This window comes from Miscanthus floridulus, chromosome 13 (assembly GCF_019320115.1).
Source record: "Miscanthus floridulus cultivar M001 chromosome 13, ASM1932011v1, whole genome shotgun sequence".
Classification (NCBI taxonomy): Eukaryota; Viridiplantae; Streptophyta; class Magnoliopsida; order Poales; family Poaceae; genus Miscanthus; species Miscanthus floridulus.
In genome coordinates, this window is record NC_089592.1 from 5,230,661 (window position 1) to 5,257,422 (window position 26,762).

At 47.4% G+C, this 26,762-nt stretch overlaps 1 protein-coding gene and 1 pseudogene across 3 annotated transcripts; one reads left to right on the plus strand and one right to left on the minus strand.

Annotated features, from left to right (window-relative positions):
* Positions 1-1,904: 1,904 nt before the first annotated feature.
* LOC136499318 (endoglucanase 19-like) lies at positions 1,905-15,827 on the plus strand (annotated as a pseudogene).
* Positions 15,828-18,971: 3,144 nt separating this feature from the next.
* Positions 18,972-22,907, minus strand: LOC136499249 (heterogeneous nuclear ribonucleoprotein Q-like). Of its 3 annotated transcripts, none has more exons than XM_066494963.1 (9): positions 22,779-22,907; positions 21,992-22,438; positions 21,773-21,886; positions 21,518-21,658; positions 21,257-21,430; positions 20,123-20,327; positions 19,642-19,805; positions 19,470-19,555; positions 18,972-19,373 (listed from the first exon to the last, which is right to left on the minus strand). In XM_066494963.1, exons 2-9 carry the CDS (start codon positions 22,415-22,417, stop codon positions 19,265-19,267), a joined length of 1,419 nt encoding a protein of 472 aa, XP_066351060.1. In that variant the 5' UTR covers positions 22,418-22,438; positions 22,779-22,907; the 3' UTR covers positions 18,972-19,264. The 3 variants fall into 3 exon arrangements, with proteins under 3 accessions (XP_066351060.1, XP_066351058.1, XP_066351059.1); XM_066494961.1 differs by having other exon boundaries at positions 21,257-21,436; XM_066494962.1 differs by lacking the exon at positions 22,779-22,907 and adding an exon at positions 22,591-22,772 and having other exon boundaries at positions 21,257-21,436.
* Positions 22,908-26,762: the final 3,855 nt, after the last annotated feature.

The following is a 26,762-nucleotide window of genomic DNA, read 5'->3' on the forward strand; positions in this document are numbered from 1 at the left end:
ACACAGGGGATTACGATCTTTTATAAGGGCACACAGGGAAAAGTCTCATGAAGATATATGTTGCTTGGGCTGCAGCTCCGGGCCTAAATCCGCCCTATCTACCTCGCCGGTTCGCCGACGGATCGCTATAGTTCTGTTCTGCTCTCCGTCAGATTCTAGGACTCTCTCTACGTGGCAGCCCTGCCCACTTTATGTCCTCGGAGACGCTTGACTTTTGGATTCGAATTCGAATCCTATAAACGCCAAAGAAATCGCGCAATACTCTTCTGTCTTTTCTTTTGCTTTGAGAAGAGATATACTCCATCCGTTCTAAAAAAAACTGCAATTATAAAACTTGGGGACTTCCCAATATTGATGGCAAATTACATTTTCTTTGAGCAACTGATGGCAAATTACATAAAACGGCACATGATCCTGTTGATGAGCCGCGACACCAGCCCAATGACCCTCTCCTATCCGCTCATCCACTCATCCGGAGGCACCTAGGCCAGGGGCAATGGCCACCGCAAGGGCCAGGCACGCGGCACCTACAGCGTCCCCCCACCGCCCAGGTGCAGGGTGGCGTGTCCTGCCGCCTTCTAGGCGCACCGCTAATTGGTTATTGTGTTTTAGACTTTTAGTCCATGCTCCCATTGTTAATTCATTGTTCTCTACAAGTGGACACACATAACATATCGTACACAAACAAGTATCTATATCATACCTTTGAACGTTGAACTTTATCAGGAAATATTGATGGTAACCTCTGGGGACCTGCATTTAGAGGAACATACACTCTATCAGAGAGCTGCAAATATATAATTGAAAATAGCTAGAGCTTCACATCCAAAATTGAGAGCGTAAGAGGATAAAGTGGAGAGATGGGTGAGTTGGCATCTTACAGAGTTTCCTGTGAGTGTATCTTGCATATCATTATCAGCTCAGAGTGATAAGTTATCAAGTATCAACTAAAATGGAAGTCATATTAAAGTGCCTTAGTAGTACCTGCTTGGTCTGGACCAGCTTTTGTTCCAACCATCCCTTTGGCTGTTTCCCTTGTTCCAGCCAGCCCTTTGGCTGTTTCCCAGGGAAGCATCAGAAACAGATAACCAAATTTCAGCAGATAAATCAAATTCTAAATTTCAGCAGATAAATCAAATGTGGAACACACAACTTTTGTTCCAACCAGCCCTTTGGCTGTTTCCCTTGTTCCAGCCAGCCCTTTTGCTGTTTCCCGGGGAAGCATCAGAAACAGATAATCAGATTTCAGCAAATAAATCAAATTCCAGATTTCAGCTGATATACCAAATGTGGAACACACACATAACAGATAACAGTATTACAAATCTCATATTGCAGTAGATATTTTCAGAACAGCCAGATTTCGAATTCAGATTTTAGTAGATATTTCCAGAACAGCCAAATTTCGATTTCAGCAGCAGATATGTCCTGATTACAGCCGATAGATCAAAAGACACTGCAAACAGACACATATGGATAACAATTCTACGAGATTACTACTGAACCCAGATTTGTTCTACTCCAGATTGCTTGCTACTACTCCTCCACATTGCTTACTCTACTCCACCAGATTTGCTTACTCTACTCCTCTAGATTGCTCTACTCTACTCCAGATTACTCATATTCAAACCAGATAGATCTACAGCTAAGAAAAAGAGATTACTCTAGATGTGGTCGGCCTCCCGCCGCCGATGGGACTACTAATGTCCGCCGCCGGCCCCACCGCCGTCGACGGCGGCGGCCTGCTCGTTGGGGAGGAGCACGAGGAGCGGCTTGAGGCCCTCCATCACCTCACGCATGGCAGCGATCTTGCTCTCCCCGATCGGCTCCTGTTGCTTCACGAGGTCGTCGTTGGCGTTGATAAGGATCCTCGAGACGTCGTAGGTGGCCTAGTTGAAAACGCCATGCCTGCCATTGACTTTCCTGGCATGGTGGCGGATGTCCCTCCCGTACCAACGGAGGAGACGGCCGGCGGCGAGGTCCATCCCAGTCCCCTCCAGAAGCGGCAGGACGGCGAGGTCCACGGTATCCAGGGAGATGCAAACCTTCGCCAAGTGGTTGACTCTCCCGACGGAGCGCAGATTCCAGCGGCACTTCTCCCTGATAGCATTTCTAGAACCTCTAGGCGTAGATTAGTGGGTAATACTTAGCTTAGATGAGGGGACTTGTTGATTTACCTTAGCAAAAGGCAGTCGCGGCGGTGGCACCGCCAACAAGGTGGCCGCAATGTGTCGGTGATAAGGTCAGCAACGGGGTAGCGCTCTAGTGGTGTCCCGGCGGGGTGTGGACAACCGGCACTGTGCAGAGGCGGCAGTGAAGGCTGGTGGAGCTTCCCATTGCTCACAGCGCTCCCTCTAGATCGGACTAGGGTTAGACTCGGTGGGGAACTGGTGGCTGCTGCAAACCTCATGTCATGAGCCCTAGTTCCCACCTCCTTTACATAGCAATGGGCGACGGGGGCCCACTAGCCAGGAGAGCGGCTGGGCGCCCCCGATCAGGGCGCGAGTCTGCCCAATTGGCCGTTGGGCCAAATTGGTGGAGATCATCCTAACATTCTCCCCCTTGATCTTACCTTATCACTTAAACTCAACTTAATTTACCTTTTTCCCATTCCATCACAGATCAGTGCATAGAGCGTGCCTCATCATCACGGTCAGTTGCCACTAGATTAAACAGCTACAATGCACCTCTCTGTTTTGAAACAGATTCTCAACTAGGCCCTTAGTATCTAGAAATCATAAGCTTTCCCATAAACCCATGTCGACTGTGTGTTCTCTGAACGCACTGGGTGGTAAGCCTTTGGTAAGCGGATCCGCAAGTACTTACTCGGTACTTATGTGCTCAATGCTTTCAAAATGATTCTGAATTTTTCTCCTTTACAACATATAACTTAGTGTCAATGTGTTTGGCAGCACACTTGACCTGTTGTCTTAGGAGTTAACTTACTTTAAATGGTTATTGTTGTTGTCTACCATTGTTAAATCCGGGTACAAATTCCCTTAACCTCTTTTGCATGTTCCTTAAGCCTCATGTCAAGCTATAATATGGTATGCATCACTGATGACACCATAGCTGTTTCTTTGGAGCTTTTCCACAATAATACTCTAACTGCGAGTGTTTGCAACTACTGTGGATTTTACTACACATCTCGCCAAGACATAATATTTGTACCCTCAACTATTTGAGAGTACTTGTTCTTTCTTACTTAGCATGAGGCCTATGATACTTTGCAAAATTGTAAGACATTTTCAACTCCATTCCAGTGATCTATATCTGGACTGCACTTCTGCCAAAATATCCTAGATACGTAAACTACGTTAGGGTAAGTTATTACTTGTACTTGTACACTCATCAAGCTTCCAACAGCTGAAGCATATCGAACCATGTTCATTTGATTGATCTCATATCGGTTCCTGGAACACTTAAAGTTCTCAAATCTATTACCCTTGACTATAGGAGCAGGCGTAGGTTTACTCGCATGCATACTTTATTTCTTTAGAATCTTTTCTAAGTATGCCTTTGCGATAGTTCTAATACCCCATTTTCTTCTATCTTGGTGAATTTCGATTCCTAGAACCAATGACGCTTTACCAAGATCATTCACATTGAAACTTGAGGACAAAACTTCTTCTTCTCCAAAGATAGATTAACATCATTACTAGTGAGTAGAATGTCATCTATTCATAGAATGTGGAAAAAGAATTTTCTATTCTTGATCTTCGCATAAACGCTATTGTCCTTCTCATTTTCTTTAAACCCAAACTTTCTTATCATTTCATCAACTTCAAATACTACTGTCTTATGACTTGTTTTAACCCATAAATGGATTTCTACAGACGGTATCTCATACGTTCTTTTTCTTCCACGACAAAACCTTTGGGTTGTGCCATATAAACGTTTTCATACAAATCCCCATTGAGGAATGTCATCTTTACATCCATCTGATGTAACTCTAAATCGTAATGTGCCAATAACACCATTATGATTCTAAAAGAATCCTTGTATGAGACTGGAGAGAAAACTCTCATTGTAATCTATTCATTCTCTTTGCATAAAGCATTTTGCTAAAAGTCGTGCTTTATATCTTTCTACATTCTCTTTGGAGTCACATTTTATCTTGTAAACCCATTTACAGCCTACTGTTTTGGCTCCATTAGGAATTTCTTCTAAGTCCCAAACTGTCGATGTTTAACCACCGATAGCCTGCCATGGGGGTCCCCGAGGTAGTATGTTCGGGCTTTAGCGTATGCAGAACTCGACGGTTAATGCAAGAGACAGACGATTTATCCTGGTTCGGACCCTCGATCGATGATCGAGTAATAGCCCTACGTCTAGTCGGTGTTAGCCTTTGCGTTGGATTGATCGTAAAGTGTTGTATCGTACAATTGTTCTCTTGAACTCTCTTCTAAACTCCCGATCTAAGGAGCCCTGCCCTCCTTTATATAGTCAGGAGGCCAGAGTCCTAGTCGGTTTATAATGTAGAGTCCTAGTAGGATTACAGGGTAGTATTACTACTAGGATTATATGGGAGGAATCCTAATCAAACTAGATCTCCTCTCTTCCTTGTGGGGTATCCTGTGGGTCCCGCATCGACAAGCCCCCGAGCACTTCATGGTTGAGCTCTGGAAGCCTCGTCTTGTTCCTTCAGGTCTTGTCGAGTAGGAACAAGTGTCGTCTGAGTGCTTTCTTGAGTGAAACCATGTAGCGCTTCTTGGGATCTTCGAGTGGTGAGTGCTTTTTGAAGAAAAAGTACATCCATCTAGGTGTAGCCCCCGAGCCTCTTGCTATTTGGAACAAGGAGCTAGAGGGTCTTGTCTTGAAATTGCTCTGATTCTTCATCGTAGGGCTCCCGAGCATATAACTGGGTTCTTTATCAAAAAGAACTCGGTTATAGCTTGGTCCGGGTTCTTTTTGTCGTAAGGTCTTGAAGTGGTTTGTCTTGAAGAAGTCTTCTTGGTGACATGCGCTTTTTCGAAGAAAAAGTGCACTCACTGAGTGTAGCCCCCGAGCCTCTTGCTATTTGGAACAAAAAGTTGGAGGGTCTTGAATCTTATGTTTTTTGAAAGCTCCTATTTTGAAGTAGTCTTCTGAGTGATGTTAATCAACTCAAGGATCTTGAATCTTCACTCAAGTCATCATCCGAGTAGTTTTTGTGGCGTCCACCCCCGATCTTATGCGCCAGGCGAGCCAGAGGAACCATGGTGGGAAGGCGGCGTTGAGGATGTGTTGGCCAAAGGCTTGAGGTCCCGACAAGTCGGGGCTCGGGCTTCGGTCCTCGCTGTTGTCGTAGCGTCCGCCACGACGAGGGTGGTAGCCGTGGCTAGCCCCCTCCCTCGTATCACCGTGGACACACCTACAGGCATCGAGGGTGTCACGCACATCACGGTGGCGGCCGAGACGCTCATGCATCGGGACTGTGGTGCGCAGCCTGCCGCCTTGTGGCACCTGTTGGACTGACACGTCCTTGTTGGGTCACTTTGAGGGCGCACGCTGGCTGGCGTCGAGCTCGCGTTGTCGGAACAACGAGCTCTCGGCCTGCTACGCCGCCGCACGCTCGAGTAGCGTGCGAATCTCACAATGGCCCTAACGATCCTCGGGTGTCACGGGTCCTGGAAGCCCCCGGAGCAAGGCCGCCGCCGTAGCGATGTTCAGGCTCACCTAGGTGAAGTGTGGGAGGGCTTCATCGTCCTCGATGATCCTTCGGTTCATGTCATGGGCCATGGCACGCGCGAGCCCACTGTCTCTGTGGCGCTCGAGCTCCATGTGTTCCTGCTCGAGCTGGAGTCATGCTTCCTCGAGCTCTTGGTGCCGGGCCTTCAGCTGCTCCACCCGTAGGCAAGACGGGGCCCCTACATCCTCCTCGGCCTCGTTGTCGAGGTCATTCGTTGGGGTAGCCTCTCCCTCATGGATGCTTTCAACATGACCCTCAAGGGTATCTACTATGAAACATTCACAAGAGATGTGATGGCTTCCCCTGCTGGAGTCAGGGCTAGAGGGCGACTCCAATTCTCCAGTGAGGAGGTCGTGGAAAGATTCCACGATATATTCGGTCATCCCCACGAACTCGTCGTTCATAGGGGACCGAGGAGTGCGTTGCGCCACAAGGTGGCCAACAGTCTCTGTGGTGTTGCGCAGACCGAGCGGGAGTGCCATCGGGGCACTCCGGATGAGGTATTCCAGGGAGAGCGGCTCTCCTCTGGTGAGCTGCGTCATGACATTGACGAACGAGAAGGTGAGGCGGCCTAGGTCCTCCTGGGATGGTAGGGGTCCCAGGAAGGCACCGAGCTGGCGCTCTAACCTCTCGTAGTCGAAGCCGAGGAGCTGGTCGCTCCTGGGAGTGCGGGCTTCTGGTGCGTGCAGCTATAGCTCCTCAAGCGCCTCGATGATCGCATCAAGGCCGGTGAAGTGGAGAGGTTGGATGGCGGCGGGAGCCTGCACCAACCCTTCCTCTATTGTGATGACGAAGTCTAGGTTCCTGAAGCGCACGTGCGCGCCCGGCACCCAACTGACATTGTGACTAGCCATCCGAGGCCTGGTGTGGATGTCGAGACGCGCAAAAGGCCTCTACCTGGTACGCCAACTGTCGATGTTTTGAGTTACCACCGACGAGTAAATTTCTAGTATTGCGCGTCTGCCTCGGATGGTGTGCTTAGAGGACATAAGGTTTATACTGGTTCAGAGAGAAAGTCCCTACGTCTAGTTCATCGCTGCTGCTCGTGTTACTAGCACTAAAAGTTTATAGTAGGGGTTACCAGTGTTCACCTAAACGGATTAAACGGCCAGTAAACGGTAAATGGTGGTAAACTGTTTTGTTTAGGGGGTAAACGGAAATTAAACGGTTGATCGTTTAAACGGTCAAAAAACAGGAAAAACGGCCTAAACGGCCTAAACGGAATGGAAATAAACAGCATTAAATGGGCTAAACAGCTGTTTAAACGGCCGTTTAGGCGAACACGAGGTAAATCTAGTTCAGTTTTGTATGGATAAATTTGTATACTTAAGTTTATTATATTTATAAATATGTACACTTGATATGTTACATGCATAAATATCTATATTTGGTACTTTTCACATGCATAAATATATATACATACCAAAATAATTGATTTTTACTTGGATAAATATGTATAAATGCTAGAATACTTGATTTTTTACATGCACATATATAATTATATGTATTTTTTTAAAAAGTACAAAACCGTTTAACTTCGTTTAAACACCGTGTAAACAGCCTAAACGTTAAACAAAGGGCGACCGTGTAAAGACCGTTTACCGTTTAGGAAAACATTGGGGGTTACAGACTGGCGAGAGAGGGACAGGTCCCAAGTCTCTAGTGAAAGGAGTGAACGGGTGCCGAGAGCTCGGTCGCTGCTCAGCTGTGTGCTTGTGTCGTGTTCTGATGGGTTCGGGGTTCGATGAGTTCATCTTGAATCGGATCGGATCGGGTCCCTCTTATGGGGCGCCCTGCTTTCCCTTTTATAGGCCAAGGGAAAGCACGGGTTACAGCGGAGGAAAAGAGAAGAACCAGACAGAGAGAGAGAGAGGAAGTCCTTCAGGATTGCTGGGTCCTTCTTATCCTTCATGCAGGTCCGGCCGACCCTGTAGATGTCAACAGGGATAGCTCCACGTCGCGGGCCCTGTCCGCCACTGGCGCCATGCGCAAGCGTCATCTGCCGATCATGGCGTTCAGAGCTCGCGGCCTCGGGGTATGGCGAGGCAGAGCCCACCACCAGAGGTCGGGCGAGGCAGAGCGTAAACTCAAGGGTTGGGCGAGGCGGAGCCCGTGGTCTCAGGGTCGAGCGAGGCGGATCCCGCCCCTAGAGGTCGGGTGAGGCGGAGCCCGTGGCCTCGGGGTCGGGCGAGGCAGAGCTAGCGGCCTCGTGGTTGAGCAAGGCGGAGCCCATCCCTAGAGGTGGGGCAAGGCAGAGCCCGAGGCCTCGGGGTCGGACGAGGCAGAGCCCGCCCTTTTCATCCCCCAGAGGTCGAGAGAGGCAAAGCCCATGGCCTTGGGGTCGGGCGAGGCGGAGCCCGCCCCCAGAGGTCAGGCGAGGCAGAGCCTGCGGCCACGTGGTCGGGCGAGGTGGAGCCCGCGGCCTTGGGGTCGGGCGAGGCAGAGCCTACCCCCCAGAGGTCGGGCGAGTCGGAGCCTACGCGCCAGGGGTTGGTTGGAGTTGTAGTCACGCTCTTGACTGCTCGGATGAATCAATATTGATGGTCATTAGCTCCTCCTCTTTGGGTACCCTAGTATTGGTCCCCGACACATTGTCACTCGAATCTCATGCCACATGATGCGAGGAACATTAAACTTGTCACCACTAGGAGCAAATCTAGCAAGAACATTCCTCACATACCCATTAAGGTCAGATGCGGCTCCATCTTTCGGATTTATTGTGTGCCTAATCAGGTTGTTGAGGATATAGTAGTAGCTTTTCAGGCCCTTGACCTTGCCATCTGTAGATCTACTGTTGAGATACATGAAATGCAATCTCTCTAGCCTCAGCCCTCCTCTCATCATGAATATAGGAGAATCCACGATGCTCCTCATCAAACCCAAGGAGATGGCTGAAAGTGACAAAATAACACGATAGTGACAACCTTCTGTCATCCAATGTATCTCATCGGTGTCTCTCTTGTAGTAATAGGTAGCATGGAACTGAGCAAGTACTTCAACATTCCAATCATACCTGAAAGCAATGATATCTATCAATCCAAATCTCTCACAAGCCTGAATTGCCTAATTGAAATCGGGGGTCATTCATCTCCCTCAGCTCTTCCCAGTCAATATACTTCATCCTTACAATCTTGGACTTCTTGTTGTTGAAAATGACTGAGGTATAGAAGTTAGAATGGAAGACATTCCAAAATCTATAATGGACACCCAAATCCTTTGGCACAATATATGGGTTCTCTTCTCTAGCCTCCTCAACCATCTTCGGCTTGCCCATGTAGTCAACAACTAGATGCTAATGATTGTCATTGGCTCTCCTTTCCACCACATCCTCATCATAGTTTCTGATATATGAAGGATCAAACTCATCTATATGAGGTGGTGTCTCTAGACATGCATCATGAGGGATGACGCGTCCAGCTCTCTCCAAGGCCTCCTCCTACCGAATCTGCTCATCACGGCTCCCCCCGTCACGAGCAACCCCACTAGAGCCTGTTGTTCCTCTACCACGCTAAGATGGAGGCTTCTCCTTTGGGGCATCAAACTTCCTCCAAACTCTCCGATCATCATCTCCTCCGGAGGCCATCTATGCAAAAATATAGACCCAAATAAGAAACTGTATAAATGGAGGTTAAAAGTGAAATGGTTTGAATGGGCTAGATGATTCAAATCTTGAGTTAGGAAAGCACCTTGAACAAAAGTGTCTCAGGTGGTGCGGCACTGCTGCACCCTAGGGGCGGCACTACCGCACCTAGTGCTCCACCTTGCCCATGATTAACTTCTTCTTGTCAGCTGCTCCGAGCTCTTCCTTCACCACTCATCGACGACTTAGTACCACCACCACTAGCAGCGTCTTCCTCTGCATCATCTTCACCAGCGACACTATTTTCTTCTACAAACAAAAGGTACACACCACATGATCAATCTATTATTATCGTTCGGCTACTATGTTGATCATGATGATCTTAGCTATGTTGCTAGCTATATTGCTATTAATGTTGCCTGATTTAACTAGTATGTTAGAGATCTGCATGCTAGTTTATGAGATTGTCATGATTTGTATTCTGCTATTAATCTAAAAATTAATCAGGAAATTGCCTAATTCTTCAACAATACCTTGGACAAGAATAACGAGATGGTCCAGTCTTTGCTTGCTTTTGGATGTATACATCACTGAACTCTGGAAACAATACTCCCCTTGATACTGGATGAAGGCATAGCTTTCCGGCAGTTTCAATCCTGCAAAAAATTATGTAATGTTGTCGTTGGGTTCCAGTATATTTCGCTGAAAGCGTGTGAAAAATATAAAAACAAGACAACTTTCAGATGCATGCATGTTTGTGTCCAATTTGGACAACCTGTGCCTCCATTTGGAATTTGGATACAAATGAAGCAGCCTCGTTGTTTTTATCAAAGTCCATAGGATCTTGATGTCTGATCCTATTCAAATTCATAAAGTGGACACAACTTTCCCAGATCAATCGAGGATGCATTTGTCTTAGATTCCAAATGGTTTGAGAACCAACATAATTCTCATGTACTAGTGACGTTCTTTGTGATGCCAATTTGATTCAACCAATGATCTACTAATAGATAATGCCTACATAAGAGACCATCAAAACTGGAGGAACAATTTTATCAAAAAATAAATAAAAATTGGAGGAACAATAATTTATCTTGAGAAGGAACAAGGATATCTAGATAAGTAGTATATGCGGTGGTAAACATTATAAAATACCAATGGTGTCTTCAAGGAATTTTGAAAGGAGTTCCTCACCATGTTAGGGACAAATATATTATGTGTTAGTCACACATTTGCATGTCTAGTTATAAGAACCGCTTAAAGATGGAACGAAGTTACTGTATTTTGCACGAGGCATAATGTTCAAAGGTTCAAACGTGGCCTGCAACTTGATAAAGCACTAAACTATGACCGGACGACAAATTTGTTGTAAAAAATAGGCCCAAGTATAACAGGTTGGTCCAGGAGGGGGAAGGATACACTAATCATCAAGACGTACAAATCCTAATGCTAAACCACTCTAGTACGTACTTCTTCTGGAGATAGAAATAACACCTGTTCCTGTTGAGAAAAAAGGTCGAGAGCAAAGGCTGGTCCGCTGGTTCTTTGGTCAACAGGGGGGCTTTGGACTTCGCGTGCGGTGAAGTCCCAAGCTGCCTTGCGCCCTTGCCATGCCCTGCGTGAAAAGGGAGCATCCATCACTGCATGTTGCAGTAGTGACATTGCAGAGAGGGGCGTGTGGGTCATGTGGGTAGATGGACGCAGACTCCACCAGTCTCCAGCGGTGACCTGTGAGCGGTCCAGGTGCAGCCACGCCACAGTAAAACTGCATGCATGGAGCTGCCTGCTTTTGCTTTGGTTCCCTGCCTGCATGCTGCTTCGAATTGAAAACTGCACGCTGCTTCGAATTGAAAACTGCACGCTGCTTCGAATTGAAAACTGCACGCTGCTGCTCGTCCTGGACACATTACTCGGCGCATGCACCCGGCGATTGGTTGGCTGCAGCACCGCCAGCCAGGCTCAATTGAGGGGCGATTGGTTGCTTGCATCTCTGTCTTGCTCGTGCCTAGCCTGCCTCCCTCCCGGCAAACGAAACTGGTTCTCGTTTCCGCGGAGCCCGGCTCACGCGCTGCTGGCCCGTGAGAGCCTGTCTCGCGAGACCGAGGCAGCCAGTACGCAAAATGACCGATTAATTAGACTTAATAAATTTATCTCGTGGATTACTGATAATTTTTTTATTATTATTATCCGAACACTCGATGTGATACTCTTATTTGACACCCGATATGGCATCCTTAAACTTTGGTTCGTGGATTCAAACGATAGCACGAAGAGCAAAGATTCTTTCTCTTTAGTTGATGTTTTATTTCCTACATTTTGCACTACTATGATTTTTCTTTCCTTTGAAAAGGAACTCAACATCCCTTCGTTACTAGCACTACGAAATGATATTATTGTCAAAAAAGAACACTATGAAATGATTCCTTTTCTTGGAATACATTTCTTCAAAATTTTCTTTTAAGACCCCTGGATCAAACATGCCCTACCGGTTGAAAATAGAGCCAGAGGCATTTGGGAACGAGCAAAAAGCTGGTCCTTTGGTCAACAAACCGGGTCTACTCCAGCTTGGGCATGGGACCCTGCCGCCAGCCTTCGCCCTTCTGGCTGCTGCTTTTCGATTGAAATTGAAAATTGAAAACCGGAGACCCGAGTACCCGACTGTCACTCCCCCTCCCCACTCTGCTCAGCTTGTGCGCCGTCCTGCTGCTGCTCCTCCTCGCCCCGGGCCTCGCCGCGGCCTTCAACTACGCCGACGCGCTCGCCAAGTCCATCATCTACTTCGAGGGCCAGCGCTCCGGCAAGCTGCCGCCGGGCAACCGCATGCCCTGGCGCGGCGACTCCGGCCTCACCGACGGCGACCAGCACAACGTAATGCCAAATGCTCCTACCTCCTCCTCATCTCTCTCGCTCGCATTGTCCACGCACGCACGACTGACGACCTCGATAATCCGGCCGGCGTGCACTGCAGGTGGATCTGGTGGGCGGGTACTACGACGCCGGCGACAACATGAAGTTCGGCCTGCCAATGGCGTTCACCACCACGATGCTAGCATGGAGCGTGGCGGACTTCGGAAAGTACATGGCCTCCGACCTCCCGCACGCCCGCGCCGCAGTGCGCTGGGGCGCCGACTACCTACTCAAGGCCGCCACCTCCACTGTTAGGAATAATCATGACTTGTTCATATTTGAGTATTTGCATTAGCTAGCATGCAGGTTGCTGAAAGGCGAGATGTGTTCTCGTGGAGGCATGAGCTAGTTGTTGGTGTGCGTCAGTTAATCATCTAGCTAGTTAGTTAGCACGTTGCATGTGTTAGTGGAGTGAGTCTTCAGGTTTGTTAGCTGCATGCATAAGTAGAGGAGCACGTTGGAGCGTAGCTCCCGGTCAGCTCGGAGGACGCCCGGTTCATGCGCATGAGTGAGTGGCTCATGCACGAGTGGAAGCCCGGGCCGTGTGGAGATCATGCGTGCGTGCGCGTGAGACCCGGTTTGAGGTTGTTGCTCGACGGTACGTGATTGAGTCTTTATAAGCATCATGCAAGCCTTTGTTTGCAGCAGTGTCAGTTTAATCCAAAGCATAAGAAAAGGGCGTGCGTCGCCGCAAGTGTCTGTGTCCACTTTAAACTTATCCTGCGAGTGTGCACTCGCTAATTTCCTGCCAGAGGCGAGCTTGTGTGAGTTTGGCTCCGCAAGCTGAGGTCCTGGGTGAATCCATCATTTGGTACCAGAGCCGGTGTATGTACTACGGTGGTTCCTTCAGTCCACCACGAGAGCCGCCGAAGAAGAAGCGCGTGATCCCACGCAGAGGTCCGACGGCAACGACGATGGCCGGTGGTGATGTGAAGGAAGGCACCAGCTCGCCGCGTACGGTCGTGGTGGAGCGCGGTTTTGGTGGCATCGAGATCCCGAAGCTGACGAAGACGAACTACCGCGAGTGGGCACTTGAAGTGCAGTGCAACCTGGAGGGCATGGAGCTCTGGGATGCCATGGAGGGCGGCAACGCCGAGCGCGGCAAGGATCGACGGGCACTGGCTGTCATTCTCCGCGGTGTGCCACCGGAGATGAAGTCTGGGCTCGTCGCGAAGAAGACGGTCAAGGAGGCTTGGGAGACGATCAAGTCGCTGCGCGTGGGAGACACGCATGTGCAGGAAGCCAAGGCGCAGCACCTCCTCAAGCAGTTCGAGAACGCAGCGTTCAAGGACGGCGAGGCGATCGACGACTTCGCCGTGAGGATCGGCTCCATTGCTGCGGAGCTGCGCGAGTTGGGCGAGGACATGGAGGACGAGCGCGTCGTCAAGAAGATGCTGCAGGTTGTGCCATCGAGGTTCAACCAAATTGCATGCTCCATCGAGATGTTCGCTGACTTCAAGAAGATGTCGCTGGAGGAACTCGTCGGCAGGCTGCGCGTGGCGGAGGAGCGTTGCGGCGGCGTCGAGCTTGGAGGCGAGCGCACCGGGCAGCTGCTTCTCACGGAGGAGCAGTGGGAGGCATGTCGTCGTCAGCGACGCAACAAGGACCGCGCACGTGCGGGCGATGCGCAGAACGGCCGTGGTGGTGGCCGCGGCGGCGACAACGATGATGACGGGAGCAATAGCACCTACTCTGAGTACGGCGAGGGCAAGTCAAAGAACAAGAAAGGCAAGTGCTACAACTGCGGCGAGCGAGGACATTTCTCCCATGAATGTCCAAAGAAGAAGCAGGAAGAGGCGCTGCTTGCGAAGGTCGATAACGAAGCAACCCTTCTGTGATGAAGCGTTGAGTTCGCAAGTCAAGATTAGGAGAGGCAATGTTAGGAATAATCATGACTTGTTCATATTTGAGTATTTGCATTAGTTAGCATGCAGGTTGCTGAAAGGCGAGATGTGTTCTCGTGGAGGCATGAGCTAGTTGTTGGTGTGCGTCAGTTAATCATCTAGCTAGTTAGTTAGCACGTTACATGTGTTAGTGGAGTGAGTCTTCAGGTTTGTTAGCTGCATGCATAAGTAGAGGAGCACGTTGGAGCGTAGCTCCCGGTCAGCTCGGAGGACGCCCGGTTCATGCGCATGAGTGAGTGGCTCATGCACGAGTGGAAGCCCGGGCCGTGTGGAGATCATGCGTGCGTGCGCATGAGACCCGGTTTGAGGCTGTTGCTCGACGGTACGTGATTAAGTCTTTATAAGCATCATGTAAGCCTTTGTTTGCAGCAGTGTCAGTTTATTCCAAAGCATAAGAAAAGGGCGTGCGTCGCCGCAATGCGAGTGTGCACTCACTAATTTCCTGCCGGAGGCGAGCTTGTGTGAGTTTGGCTCCGGAAGCTGAGGTCCTGGGTGAATCCATCATCCACCCCGGGGACGCTCTACGTCCAGGTGGGCGACCCGGGTCAGGACCACAAGTGCTGGGAGCGGCCGGAGGACATGGACACGCCGCGGGCCGTGTACGCCGTCACCGCGTCCACCCCTGGCTCCGACGTGGCCGCCGAGACGGCCGCGGCGCTAGCCGCCTCCGCCGTCGCGTTCTACCGCGCCGACCCGGGGTACGCGGCGAGCCTGCTCCGCGCTGCCGTGGTGGCGTTCGAGCTCGCGGACCGCCACCGGGGGTCATACAGCGAGGGGGCGCTCGGCGCCGCGGTTTGTCCATTCTACTGCTCCTACTCCGGGTACGAGGACGAGCTGCTGTGGGCGGCCGCGTGGCTGCACCGCGCGTCCGGGAACGCGACGTTTCGTGGCGTACGTGCGCGCCAACGGCGCCCAGGACGGCGCCGGGAACGACGACTACAGCTTCAGCTGGGACGACAAGCGCATCGGCACCAAGGTGCTGCTGGCGAGGGCCGTCCTCCGGCGGGACCGGAGGCAGAACGTCCCCGGGCTGCAGCTGTACAAGGCGCACTCCGACAGCTACATCTGCTCGCTGGTGCCGGGCGCCAGCGGGTTCCAGGCCGGGCGGGCTCATCTACAGGGAAGGCGGCAGCAACATGCAGTACGTGACGACGACGACGTTCCTGCTGCTGGCGTACGCCAAGTACCTCCGCTCCGCCGGCGCCACCGCGGCCTGCGGCGGCGGCGAGGTGGCGCTGGCGAAGCGGCAGGTGGACTACATCCTGGGGAAGAACCCGGCGGGCACGTCGTTCATGGTGGGGTTCGGGGACCGGTACCCGCGCCGGCTGCACCACCGCGGCGCGTCGTTGCCGTCGGTGCGCGCCCACCCGGCGCGGATCGGCTGCGACCAGGGGTTCGCGTACCTGCACTCGGCGGCGCCCGACGCCAACCTGCTGGTGGGTGGCCCCGACGCGCACGACGGGTTCGTCGACGACCGCGATAGCTACGGCCAGACCGAGCCCGCCACCTACATCAACGCGCCGCTCGTCGGCGTGCTCGCCTACTTCGCCGGCACCGCCAAGTATTGACGCGGATGCTGCTGCTGTTTGCCAGGCGTCGTATGGTACGAGTCGAATCGTCGTGTCCGTGTCCGTGTCCGTGTCCTAGTCTAGTTGTGTTGTGTGACAGTGTGGGAGCACCGGGGCAAAAGGCTTGGCCGATGAGAGCTCCCCCGTCAGTCGTGCCGGGTCTGGGTCTGGGTCTGGGTGTACGTGTATTTCGCCGATGCTGCCGGTACTAGTGGGGCGGATTTGGGGATGGACCTGCGCTCGTACGTATTTATTTCATTGAACTATTTATCACGTTGCACGGACCGAGCTTCGATGGTCTTTGCACGACGATATGGCGTCAAGTGTCAACTCCCTGTTGGGTTACTAGACTTGGTTCATCTCTACGTAGTTCTGTACTCAGCATATCCAAACTTTTAGGGTCCCTTTAGAACTTTGGATAATTGGATCTCATGCTCTAGAGTTTAGCCACTAAACTTCTAAACAACTCATAAGGTTCCAAACAGATGATATAAAAGTGATATCTAAAGTTTAGTCAGTGTCAAAAAAAAATTTATTAATTCATTAGACCACGGAGGTGGCCTAAAATGGTTTAAAGATAATTACTAACTTTATTAAGGCTCGTTTGGAACGTAGGAATTGTATAGGAATTTCACAGGATTCAGTTCATTTTTTACATGAAAAACGCAGGAACGGAAAAATAAATCCCACATTCCAAAGGGGGCTAAGTAAGTTACCGCAGAATCCGAATAGGACCTTAGACATCATATCCAAATCATCCAACCTACAAAACCTTTGAAAAAAATTGAGTGTGCTCGTTGAATTTACTTGGAATTTTTTTTTTGTAAAAACAACTTTCTAAGTATAAAACAGCTACCGGTTGTTCCGTGGAACTCATCCTTTATCAACAAGAGGTGTTCAATCATGAAAACAACCTTTGAAATTTGCAACTGTGCTAGCGGAATTTATTCGAAATAGAAAATAAAAACAACTTTCTGAGTAGTGTCCTGTGGAACTCATCCTTTGTCAACAAGAGGCCGTTCAATCATACAAACCAGAATTCAGAAACAAGTTAGCTTCACCTCCAGTTCACACACACACACACACACAAAAAAAAAACAGTTGCACCAAGATAAAAGAAGACAGTGGCTCCGCATAAATTATCTCCAGTGCGGACTTTGGCTTCTCTAAAAACAGATAAATCATAAAAAGACATTTTGGTGGTTCTGGTTTCTGTCCTAAAAATGGCTTCAACTTCACCACTTTTTACTTAATTTTAGCTTCAGAAGAAGTCGTTCTTGGCGAAGAAGTTGTTCTTGGCTTCGGCCACCGTTTAAACTTTACTTTGGCTTCAGAAGTCACTTAAACTTGACTTTGGCTTCAAAAGTCGTTCTTGTGTGTTCCCATTTTGACATTTTGTAATTAAGCCGATAGAAAAGTCATGCCAAAGAGGGCTTAGAAATGAGGCCAGCAGCGCCCGGTCTACGGAATACAGCAAGTGGTAGAACTTGCTTGAATTTTTTCATAACAACATTTTTTAAAGGGAAAGGCTAGCGCCCAGATGTTCGGACAGGGGCTAGTGTCCGGATGGCCACCCCGCACACTTGTTTCAAGTGGGGTTCTGCGCCGCTCCGTGTCCCATGCCTGTTCTGTGTCCCGCGGCGCTCCGTATCCCACGCCCAATTCGTCTCAATCTACGTCTGCACGGTTTCCCACGTCTGCCGCTAGCGCCCCCTCCACACCCACGCACATGCAAGCAGGCCCAGCAGCTGCAGCAGGTGGCTGCTGCAAATGGAGTTCACTGCAACATGTGCAATATTAGATCTACTTTTGGAATATATAGAGGAAACATTTGCAACATATGTCCGAACACAGTTGAAACACTTGCAACATACATCTGAGACACGAGGAAAACACGTGTTGAAAACATATGCAACATCACAATGAAACACTTGCAACATAAGTGTGAAACATATGCAACACCCAAATAAAGGCCATGTTCGGCTTACCTCTTGTTCGGCTTCTTTTTTCAGCCGGAACAGTGTTTTCTCTCACAACAATTCAGCCGGAGCAGTGTTTTTCAGCCAGTTTCAGCCAAGTTTCAGACCAGTGAACGGGGCCAGAATACTTGCAACATAAGTGTGAAACATATGCAACACCCAGATAAAACACATGCAACATCCATCTGAAACAACTGAAATATTTGGAACAGACGCTTGCAAGATACGTGTATAGCCATTGCAACATATGCAGCATCCATATCTACTTTTGCGACATCCACATAAAATACTTGCAACATGCATATGAAACACCTGAAATGTTTGAAACATATGCTTGCAACACGGGCTTGCAACATCCGAGAAAGGAAGGGGGCACAAACTACCGTGGGAGAAGCCCGCTCCGGGTCTAGCCACTCTAGATCTCGTGATGTCGCGAGCTGAGGTCGAGCGTCGCGGCGGAACCGGCGTCGACAGCGGTCACGATCAGCTAGTGGGGAACGACGGCATCGACAGTACATCGACGCGGCAAGGGACGGGGCACGGCACGCAGGGGCGCGGGGGCTTATTTGTCAAATAATATCTGGTCCTGAATGTTTCATTTTTATTAACCAGATGACTTACCGAAAATAGGTTGAGGAGCCTGATCCTTGAGCTAAGCAAGCATGGGCGCGACGATCATGTCCTTAGGTTTTCAAAATAGTGTAATAGAAAAAGACGTGATTTGAATCATTGCTATTTGACTCGGACGAAGCGAATCTTGCAAGCCAGCCTAGCCCTACGCCGTAGATTGATATTCACAAGAACTGGGGCTGTTTGGATGGCAGCGTAGGAAAGCTGCCTGAGCCAGGCATCACTCCCAGGCGTTCGATTTTGAGCGCCTAGGTCGGATGTGCATGCCTGGCCGACGCTCCCAGGCCAGGGCTGCATCCAAACAGTGCGTGAGGTACGCGGACCATGGGGGAGCGCCCAGCGCCCGTGGCGCGGCTCGACGCGGGCGGACAACGCGGTGAGCCGCGACGAGAGCCGATCACTATGCTGAAGTGACCCCGGAGCAAAGTGTTCGATTTTTTTAATAAGATGGATTCCAGATATATGCTCGGTAGCATTACCGTTTTTTAAGTTAAAAGCAGGGGCTGGTGGAGTCCTGGCGTCCACGCGCCACTTTTGGCTTCAATTTGTTCTGTTCGGTGCATTTGTCCTGTTAACTAATCACACAAACCCAAACCCAAACCCAGAATTCAGAAACAGAAGCTAGCTTCAACTCTAGTTACATGTTATTGCACCAAGATGCAGGACATTGGCTCATCTTGGCATAAATTATCTCCTGTGAAATAAGGCCAACAACACTCAAGACTCAACCCATAGAAGACAGCAAAATAATCACTCTAAGCCAACAAAGCTTCAGTGTCCACAGGTACTTCGTTCATCAGTTCACTACTACAGGTGCCAGAAGGCAGGAAGCAATACAAGGCTATCACAGAGTTTCAAGTCACATGCGCTGCATGATAAAATGAAGTTACCGAAGAAACAGACGGTACAAGCATCGTGCCATTGCAGACCTTATACTGGAACAAGAACACAGGCTCCTATCTCATCTCATAATAAGTTAGCACATGCTTCACACGGTGATGGGAGTAGATCGCACAAGGGCAAAGCTAGTAAGGGCGATATCGTCGGCTGTGCCCTTCGCCGCCTCTGCCACTGTCTCTTCGGTCGCCACTCCTCCGCGGTGGGGGCGGAGGCGGCATTCCACCAGGTTGTTGCCTGTCAACAGAAGAACATGCTGTCACAAACTGCAAATATGTGCTTAGACAGACATTGAGCTTCGATGGGTGTTGTGTTGTAGACAAATGGTCTTACAGGACATAGCCAAGGCGACCATCGGGAAGCACCATTGGCACCATCCTCATTCCTGCTGGTGCTGGTCCTCTGCCATAAATCATTGGCTGCCAAAAGTACTATGTTAATAAAGCAAAATAACACATTGCAGTACTGTGAACATGTGATTGTCTGAATGATTAGGTTGGATCACCTGGTTGTATGCAGGACCGCCACCACCATAAGCACCATACGGATCTCCCATGTAGCCACCACCATAGGGAGGAAGAGGATAATTAGGGCCTCCTCCAGACCTGTGTGAATGATCAGGTTTCTTATCTGCCAAAGGTTTGGCCATGGATACTTCCAGGACTTGACCTGCATTTAGGAAGCCCAAGGTTACATCTAAGAAGGATCTATTCATGATGCAGTAAGCAATTCTAGCAACACTCCTATACCAATAAATAAACCTCAGGATCTAAATAATAAACTCATGTCACACAATTGTACTGCAAGCTGAGAGGTGCCTAAGTAATCAGTATCGACACCAATAGAAAGTTAGAAACTGACATGATTTTGAAGTTATTCAACTATGTATAATTTCTGATTATTTTGGTCAAAAACAAATTCTGATTGTGCTAGTATTACAACTCTAATTCCACAGAATACTGGATGATAAAGGGAGGGAAGTGTACCATCAATTTCATATTTTTCACTTCCTTTAACTGCCTTCAGGGCGCTTGATCTCTCAGCAAAGTGAACAAAGCCAAAATCCCTCTTATGCCCAGCCTTGGCAGGAGGCAGAACGATTTTTATGACCTCTCCATGTTTGTCAAACAGATCCTTGATCTTCTCTTTAGAAACATTCTCAGGTAGGTTCTTCACATATATAGTCTTCACCTGTGAAATTGAAGCAAATATTAAAATCCACAGCCAAAAGGAAAGGACTGAGTGTAAATTTCTGCATATGAAAAATTACAAGCCAAGATTGTTCTAAACAAACAGGACACACATCTAATCTAATAAAAGTATACAGCTAGCACATGTTGAACCAATGGCAAGTCAATCAGTACATTAACTTGCAAGTCTACACAATCAACAATAATTTTTGCACAATGATTTCTTGAGAATTCACATGAAGCACTCAATTCGTAATTCATTTATATAATTATGTATTTTCGGCATACATTATGAAAAGAATGCTTAAAATGCTGAATAAACATTCTAGCTCTTGCATGGTACTGGACTTCACATGCAACCAGATGAGGGTTTTTCTTTAGACTACAATATCTATTCTTCAATATATCCCAATCAATATAAAATGTAAGACTCTAAGATTCATAAGTCTGACAATACAGAAACATATTACCACTAAACACACAGAACTTCCAAGATAAACTGCCTGGTTGACCCAAGGCACAACATACAACCTACAGCTATCTAAGCAGTCTCAAAGGAGGTTATGCACTACAAATCATGCCCACATAGCACTAACACTATAAACTCAGGCCTGATAAAAGGCACGAAACCTTTTATCGAACTATCCAAGTGAGAAATGACTAATCAACAAATACAACCCTTAAGCCCCAAATACTTGATACTTCTTTTGTTTTCCATTTTCCAGTGGCCACATCTACATCTGGTTCCTAACAGATTATGACAGCAGAAAAGGGAAACAGAAATTCATTGACATCCAAATTGCCCAATTCATCTAGAACGATAGGCAGACTTGCATAAGCCTAACATTGCAAAACCAAAAGGCCTAATAAAACTTGAAATATAACAATACATATAGAATTTGAAATTTTCTTTTTAGCCCAAATGTCTACCTGAGCAGCTGCAGATGAAGGATCTGTTGAACCCTTAGGTTCAGCCCAACTAACAGTCAATTGGCTCCCATCAACCTTGAAGCTTCGTGATGAAAGCTTCTGCCTGGCATATTCTGCGCAGGCGTGGTTATAATACTCAACAAAGAGGAAGCCACGGTTACGGTTCGGGTCATGCTGATCCTGTGCAACAGCATCTCACTATTAGTGGATCTAGAACTCATGCTGTACAGACAAAGACAAGCATAAAACCGCAAAGCACACCTTAAACATCTCAATGTTGACAACACCTGGCCCCTTCCCCTTGATAATGTTGGTCAGCTCCTCCTCGCTCAGCCCCTTGGGCACATTCCCAATAAACAGCCTGTGCTTTGCCTGCGACACAGAGCACCGCAAAGTCCTCCCCTGCAGCACCAAAAACCACCGGATATAAACGCATTGCGCAGAACACATGACAGAATGCAGAAACTCATGTTATGCAGAACAATTGGCAGCTCGGAGGGCTGTGCTAGTAGCTACCTTGTACTCCCTGTCTTGAATATCCTCGATGGCACGCTGGGCCGCGTCCTTGTCGGTGAAGGTGACAAAGGCGAACCCCTTGCTCTCGTTGGCGTCCTTTTTGGTCAACCTCACCTGCCATTCGATTCGGCGCACAGAGACGCACATTACAACTCCATGCATGTAACAAGCTGACGGTAAGAAACAAGAGGATCGATTCGTGTGACGCGTGAAACTGACCTCGTAGATTTCTCCCAACGGCTCGCACATCTCACGGAGGTCGTCCTCCGTGGTGTCGCGGGGCAGGCCGCCAATGAAGACCTGGGAGCCATGGGGCGGCAGGGCGAGCAGTTCGTCCCACTTGCTCCTCTCCTCCTCGTCCTCGGGCCCGCTACCCTCGGCGGCGTCGGCCCCCTTGCCCGTCTCGTCCCCGCCTTTTCCGCTTCCGCCTCCTCCTGCCGGCTCCGGCTCCATCCCGGCGTCGTCGTCCCCGCGGCCGTCGCCGTCGCCGTGGCGCTCGTCATTGTCGTCGTCCTCCTCGGGCTCCTCCGAGTCGTCCCGGCTGCCGCGGCGGCGGTACCCGCCGTCGTCGTCGTCCATGCCGTCGTCGTCCCCCTCCAAGTCCACCTGCTCCTCCGGCTCCTCCGACGGCTGCCGATCCGACATCGCCGCCGACAAACCCTAACCCTAGACCAGGCAAAACAAAAAATAATCCCCAAAAAATCAGCACCAAAATCCACGGGAAGAAAATACACACGGGAACTCGCGTCGGGCGGACAGAATCGCTGCGGATCTGGCGGCGGGGGGTCGGGGAACCGGGGCTCGCGATCGTTCGTTACCTTTGCGCCGGAAAAAACCTACGCGCGGCATGATTGATTGATCGATTGAAACAGGAGCAAGCAGTAGTAGTAGTATATAGAGATTAGTACTAGTAGTAGTAGCAGTGGAGCGATTCGATTCAGTTGCAGCAGCAGAAGCAGAACGAATTGGAGGAGGGAGATCGAGGGGGAGGAGGCGGGGAGCTTACTGGAGTGTGGAGGTGGTGTGGGTTGGGGAATTTGGCTTGCGGGCTTTTGGGGGCTTGCCTCCGCCACCGGGTGCAGCCCGCCGGCCTCGCGGGGAGGCTTTTATAGCGGCCGGAGGAGGGTCCCTGTCGACACCGCTGCTCCTTGCTCTGTCGCCGTTCGATTCGGATCCCCGCAACGGAGGGAGGGAAGGAGGACTCTATCACGCTGTAAACATCAACTTTGTTTTTGTTGCGCTAAAAAACATGACAAGTTAGGCCTGGTTTAGTTGGCGAATTTTTTTTTACGAAATGGTACTGTAGTATTTTCGTTGTTATTTGGTAATTAGTGTTCAATTATAGTCTAATTAGGCTTAAAAGATTCGTCTCGTGAATTTCGTCTAAACTGTGTAATTAATTTTATTTTTTATTTATATTTAATGCTTCATGCATGCATCCAAAGATTCGATGTGACGGAGAATCTTGAAAAATTTTGTGAACTAAACACTACCTTAGTAGTTGTTGTACTTTTTGTCATGTGTTTCTGTTCCTCAAAATAGGAATTTATATGATTGTGTTTCTGTGATTATGTGCCTTGTTTTTTCAGCTTGGAATGATTTTTTTGGCACCTTTGCAATCTTATTTTTCTCATTTTGTGCGCTTTCATCACAAGCATAACATGACCAGAGGTCCAGAGCGAGTGAATTTCAGGGCTAGTTTCGTAGAACCCCACCTCCTGATTCTTAAACTTTCACTCCTTCATTTCCTGATAGAGTGATTTTAGTGGAGGAGTACGCTGGGGAGCAGTTGGGAAGTGATTGAACAGGGAGCAACGTACAACAGAGTTTTTTTCACTCCCATCTCGTAGGGTAAAGGAAAAGTGATTCTTGGTAGCTCCTCGTTGCATTTAACTGTTTTGTAGAGATCCACGGATCCACTCCGATAAGCTGTGAGCAAAGCTGTACCAAACATGCCCTTCATGCTCATTGGAGTCTTTTGGAACTTTTGTGTATATTTTTTGAGTTCTTGTAGTCATTCTATGTTGATATATCGTAGGAACATTACCACTAGTCAGATAAATTGGATGCTTCAACTTAGAAAAAAAACTGCACAAACAAGCTTCTTTTTTTCAACTCTAAAACGTCATATTTCTAGACCATGTTTGGTAGGGTTTGTTTGTAACCGGCTTCGCTCAAGAAGTTAAAAGTCAAAGAAGTTACGTTTAGGAAAAAGTCTACATCACCCCCACCTTTCATACTCTACTTCACCCCCTAACTATGAAACCGTCTGTTTTACCCCCTGAACTTTCTAAAACTGTCTATTTTACCCCCTGGGCGGCTTTCTGACAGAGGTTTGCTACAGTAACAGCGGATTTGCTACAGTAACAGTGGTTTGCTCCAGTGCCCAATGGTTTGAATTTTTTATTTATTTACTTTCGGTGAATCTTTGAAAAATCACAGTAAATCATAGAAAAATCATAAAATAAAAAATCTAATTTTGTTGGACTCCACATGAGTAGATCTACATAGTGAATATATAATACAGTATGCTTTAGTATAAATTTTTTACTGTAGCCTTAGATTAATTGAAAAATCTAATTTTGTCTGTAATTAATTGGAATAATTCATAGCTGTAGCTTCTATGGTCCAATTGTGGTAAAATTTTTATGGCACGCTAATTATTGTATGCTTGAACTATAGTAAAAATTTCATACTCATTAGACTATGTATAACTTAGTTATAGATAAATTCTAATTAATTACAGACAAAATTGGATTTTCCAATTAATCTAAAGCTACAAAAAAAAATTTGTACTAAAGCATACCGTATTATATATTCACTGTGTAGATCTACTCATGTAGAGTCCAATAAAATTAGATTTTTTATTTTATGATTTTTCTATGATTTACTGTGATTTTTCAAAGATTCACCAAAAATAAATAAAAAAAAGGAATTCAAAACCATCGGGAACTGTAGCAAACCACCGTCACTGTAGCAAATCCGTTGTTACTGTAGTGAATCCGCTGCCAGAAAACCGCCTAGGGGGTAAAATAAACGGTTTTGGAAAGTTCAGGGGGTAAAACAGACGGTTTCATAGTTGAGGGGGTGAAATAGACCAAGTATGAAAGGTGGGGGGTGATGTAGACTTTTTCCGTTACGTTTATGTGCCTTCACTGTTTGTAGTAAAAAAAAGTATCTTCCCTCTTACACTTATCGCGTACAACCATCCATTTCTTAAGCAACAAGACTTCACTTCAAAAACAAAAACATCAGAGTCCAATACCAAACAGGGCTTTACTTGAACAGAGATGATAACATGTAGGGCATTAGGTCTCTCTTTATTCTACATGATCTCCAAGACGGGATGAAATGGCAAAACTATGTGACATTAAGGCATGATCTCAACGAGCATAGATTTCGTGTGATTTGAATAGAGGGAGCATCATGTGCATTGTTTTGGCGTTCATTCAATTATGGCGGGGCCATGGACCGTAGAGGTTGAATACTTGAATTGAACTAAAAATTTGTTCGAGTTCCGGAAAAATAAAAGAGACGAGGTCCAAGTAGAATTCACGTGCTGACGTGCCAATGGATGTCAGCTGGTCGTTGTTACTTGCCCTAAAAAAAAGCTGGTCGCTGTTACTTGAAATGGGCCCAAAATTTTTTTAGTATGTGTGTTTGTTAGCTCAAAATATTTGTTTGCCACTTTTTGCAATCTAATTTTTCTCATCTTGTGTGTTTCATTACAAGCATAACATGTCCAAAGGTCAGCGAGTGCATTTTAGGGCTAGTTTCATAGAACACCACCTTCCAGTTCTTGAACTTCACTTTTTGATTCTCTGATGGACTGATTCTGGTGGATAAGTAGGTTGGGGAGCAGTCGAGAAGTGATTTGATGACGATTAAACAAGCAGTAGTGGAGAGCGGGGTTTTTTAGCAACCCTGCTAATCAGCAAATGATCAGTGGTTTGGAAACCAGCGATCGATTCTACCTCTCTTTCAACTTTCCATTTTTAGAAAATATATTTTCACAACTTTCCTTTTCTAGAAAGTTACAGAGTGAGCTAACAGCGGATCCTACACCTTCGTGACTTTCCATTTTTGACAAAAAAAAGATTTCTACAACTTTTCATTTTTAGAAAGTTACAATGTGACAAAGTTACGCGCATAGCTTATGCATATAACTTACTATGTGACAAAGTTACGCATAACTTTTATATATAACTAGCGTGGGTGCCCACACTTCACGTGGGAAGGAGGTGGAAAAAAAAGGGAAAATTTTTTATCGGGCTGACACTGTTCCTTTTTGGGAAAAATCTTATCATGTTGGTACTGTTCATCCGGTACTTGATACTGTTGAAAACGCCGGATGAACAGCAACGCAGCCGGTACTGTTGCCCTACAGTGTCTGGGTCCGTGGAGAAGATGGATGAACAGTGAAAATTAAAGTTCTTATATAGATATTTTGCAGAACAAAACTTATCACCATAATTTTTTAGAAAGTTACAAAGCTATGCACATAACTTTTATGTATAATATTTTGCGGAACAAATTTATCACCATAATTTCATAGAAAATTGCAAAGTTATGCACATAACTTTTATATATAATATTTTGCGGAACAAAACTTATCACCATAGTTTCTCAGAAAGTTACAAAGTTATGCACATAACTTTTGTGTATAATATTTTGTGGAACTAAACTTATGACCATAATTTTTTAGAAAAATATAAAATTATACACAAAACTTTTGAGTATAACATTTTGCGGAACACGTTTATCATTATATATCTTTATCATAACTTTTTTATATAGTTTTTGTAAAGTTTAATAGACAACTTATCATGATAACTTTCCTATATTATCTTTATAACCCAATTTTTATTCATAACTATTAGTGGACAAACTTATCACAACAATTTTTCATTTTTTTCAACATAATGTTTTTTGCATGATTTTTTTATAATAATTTTGCGATAATATAACATATACATATAAGTTCTATCTA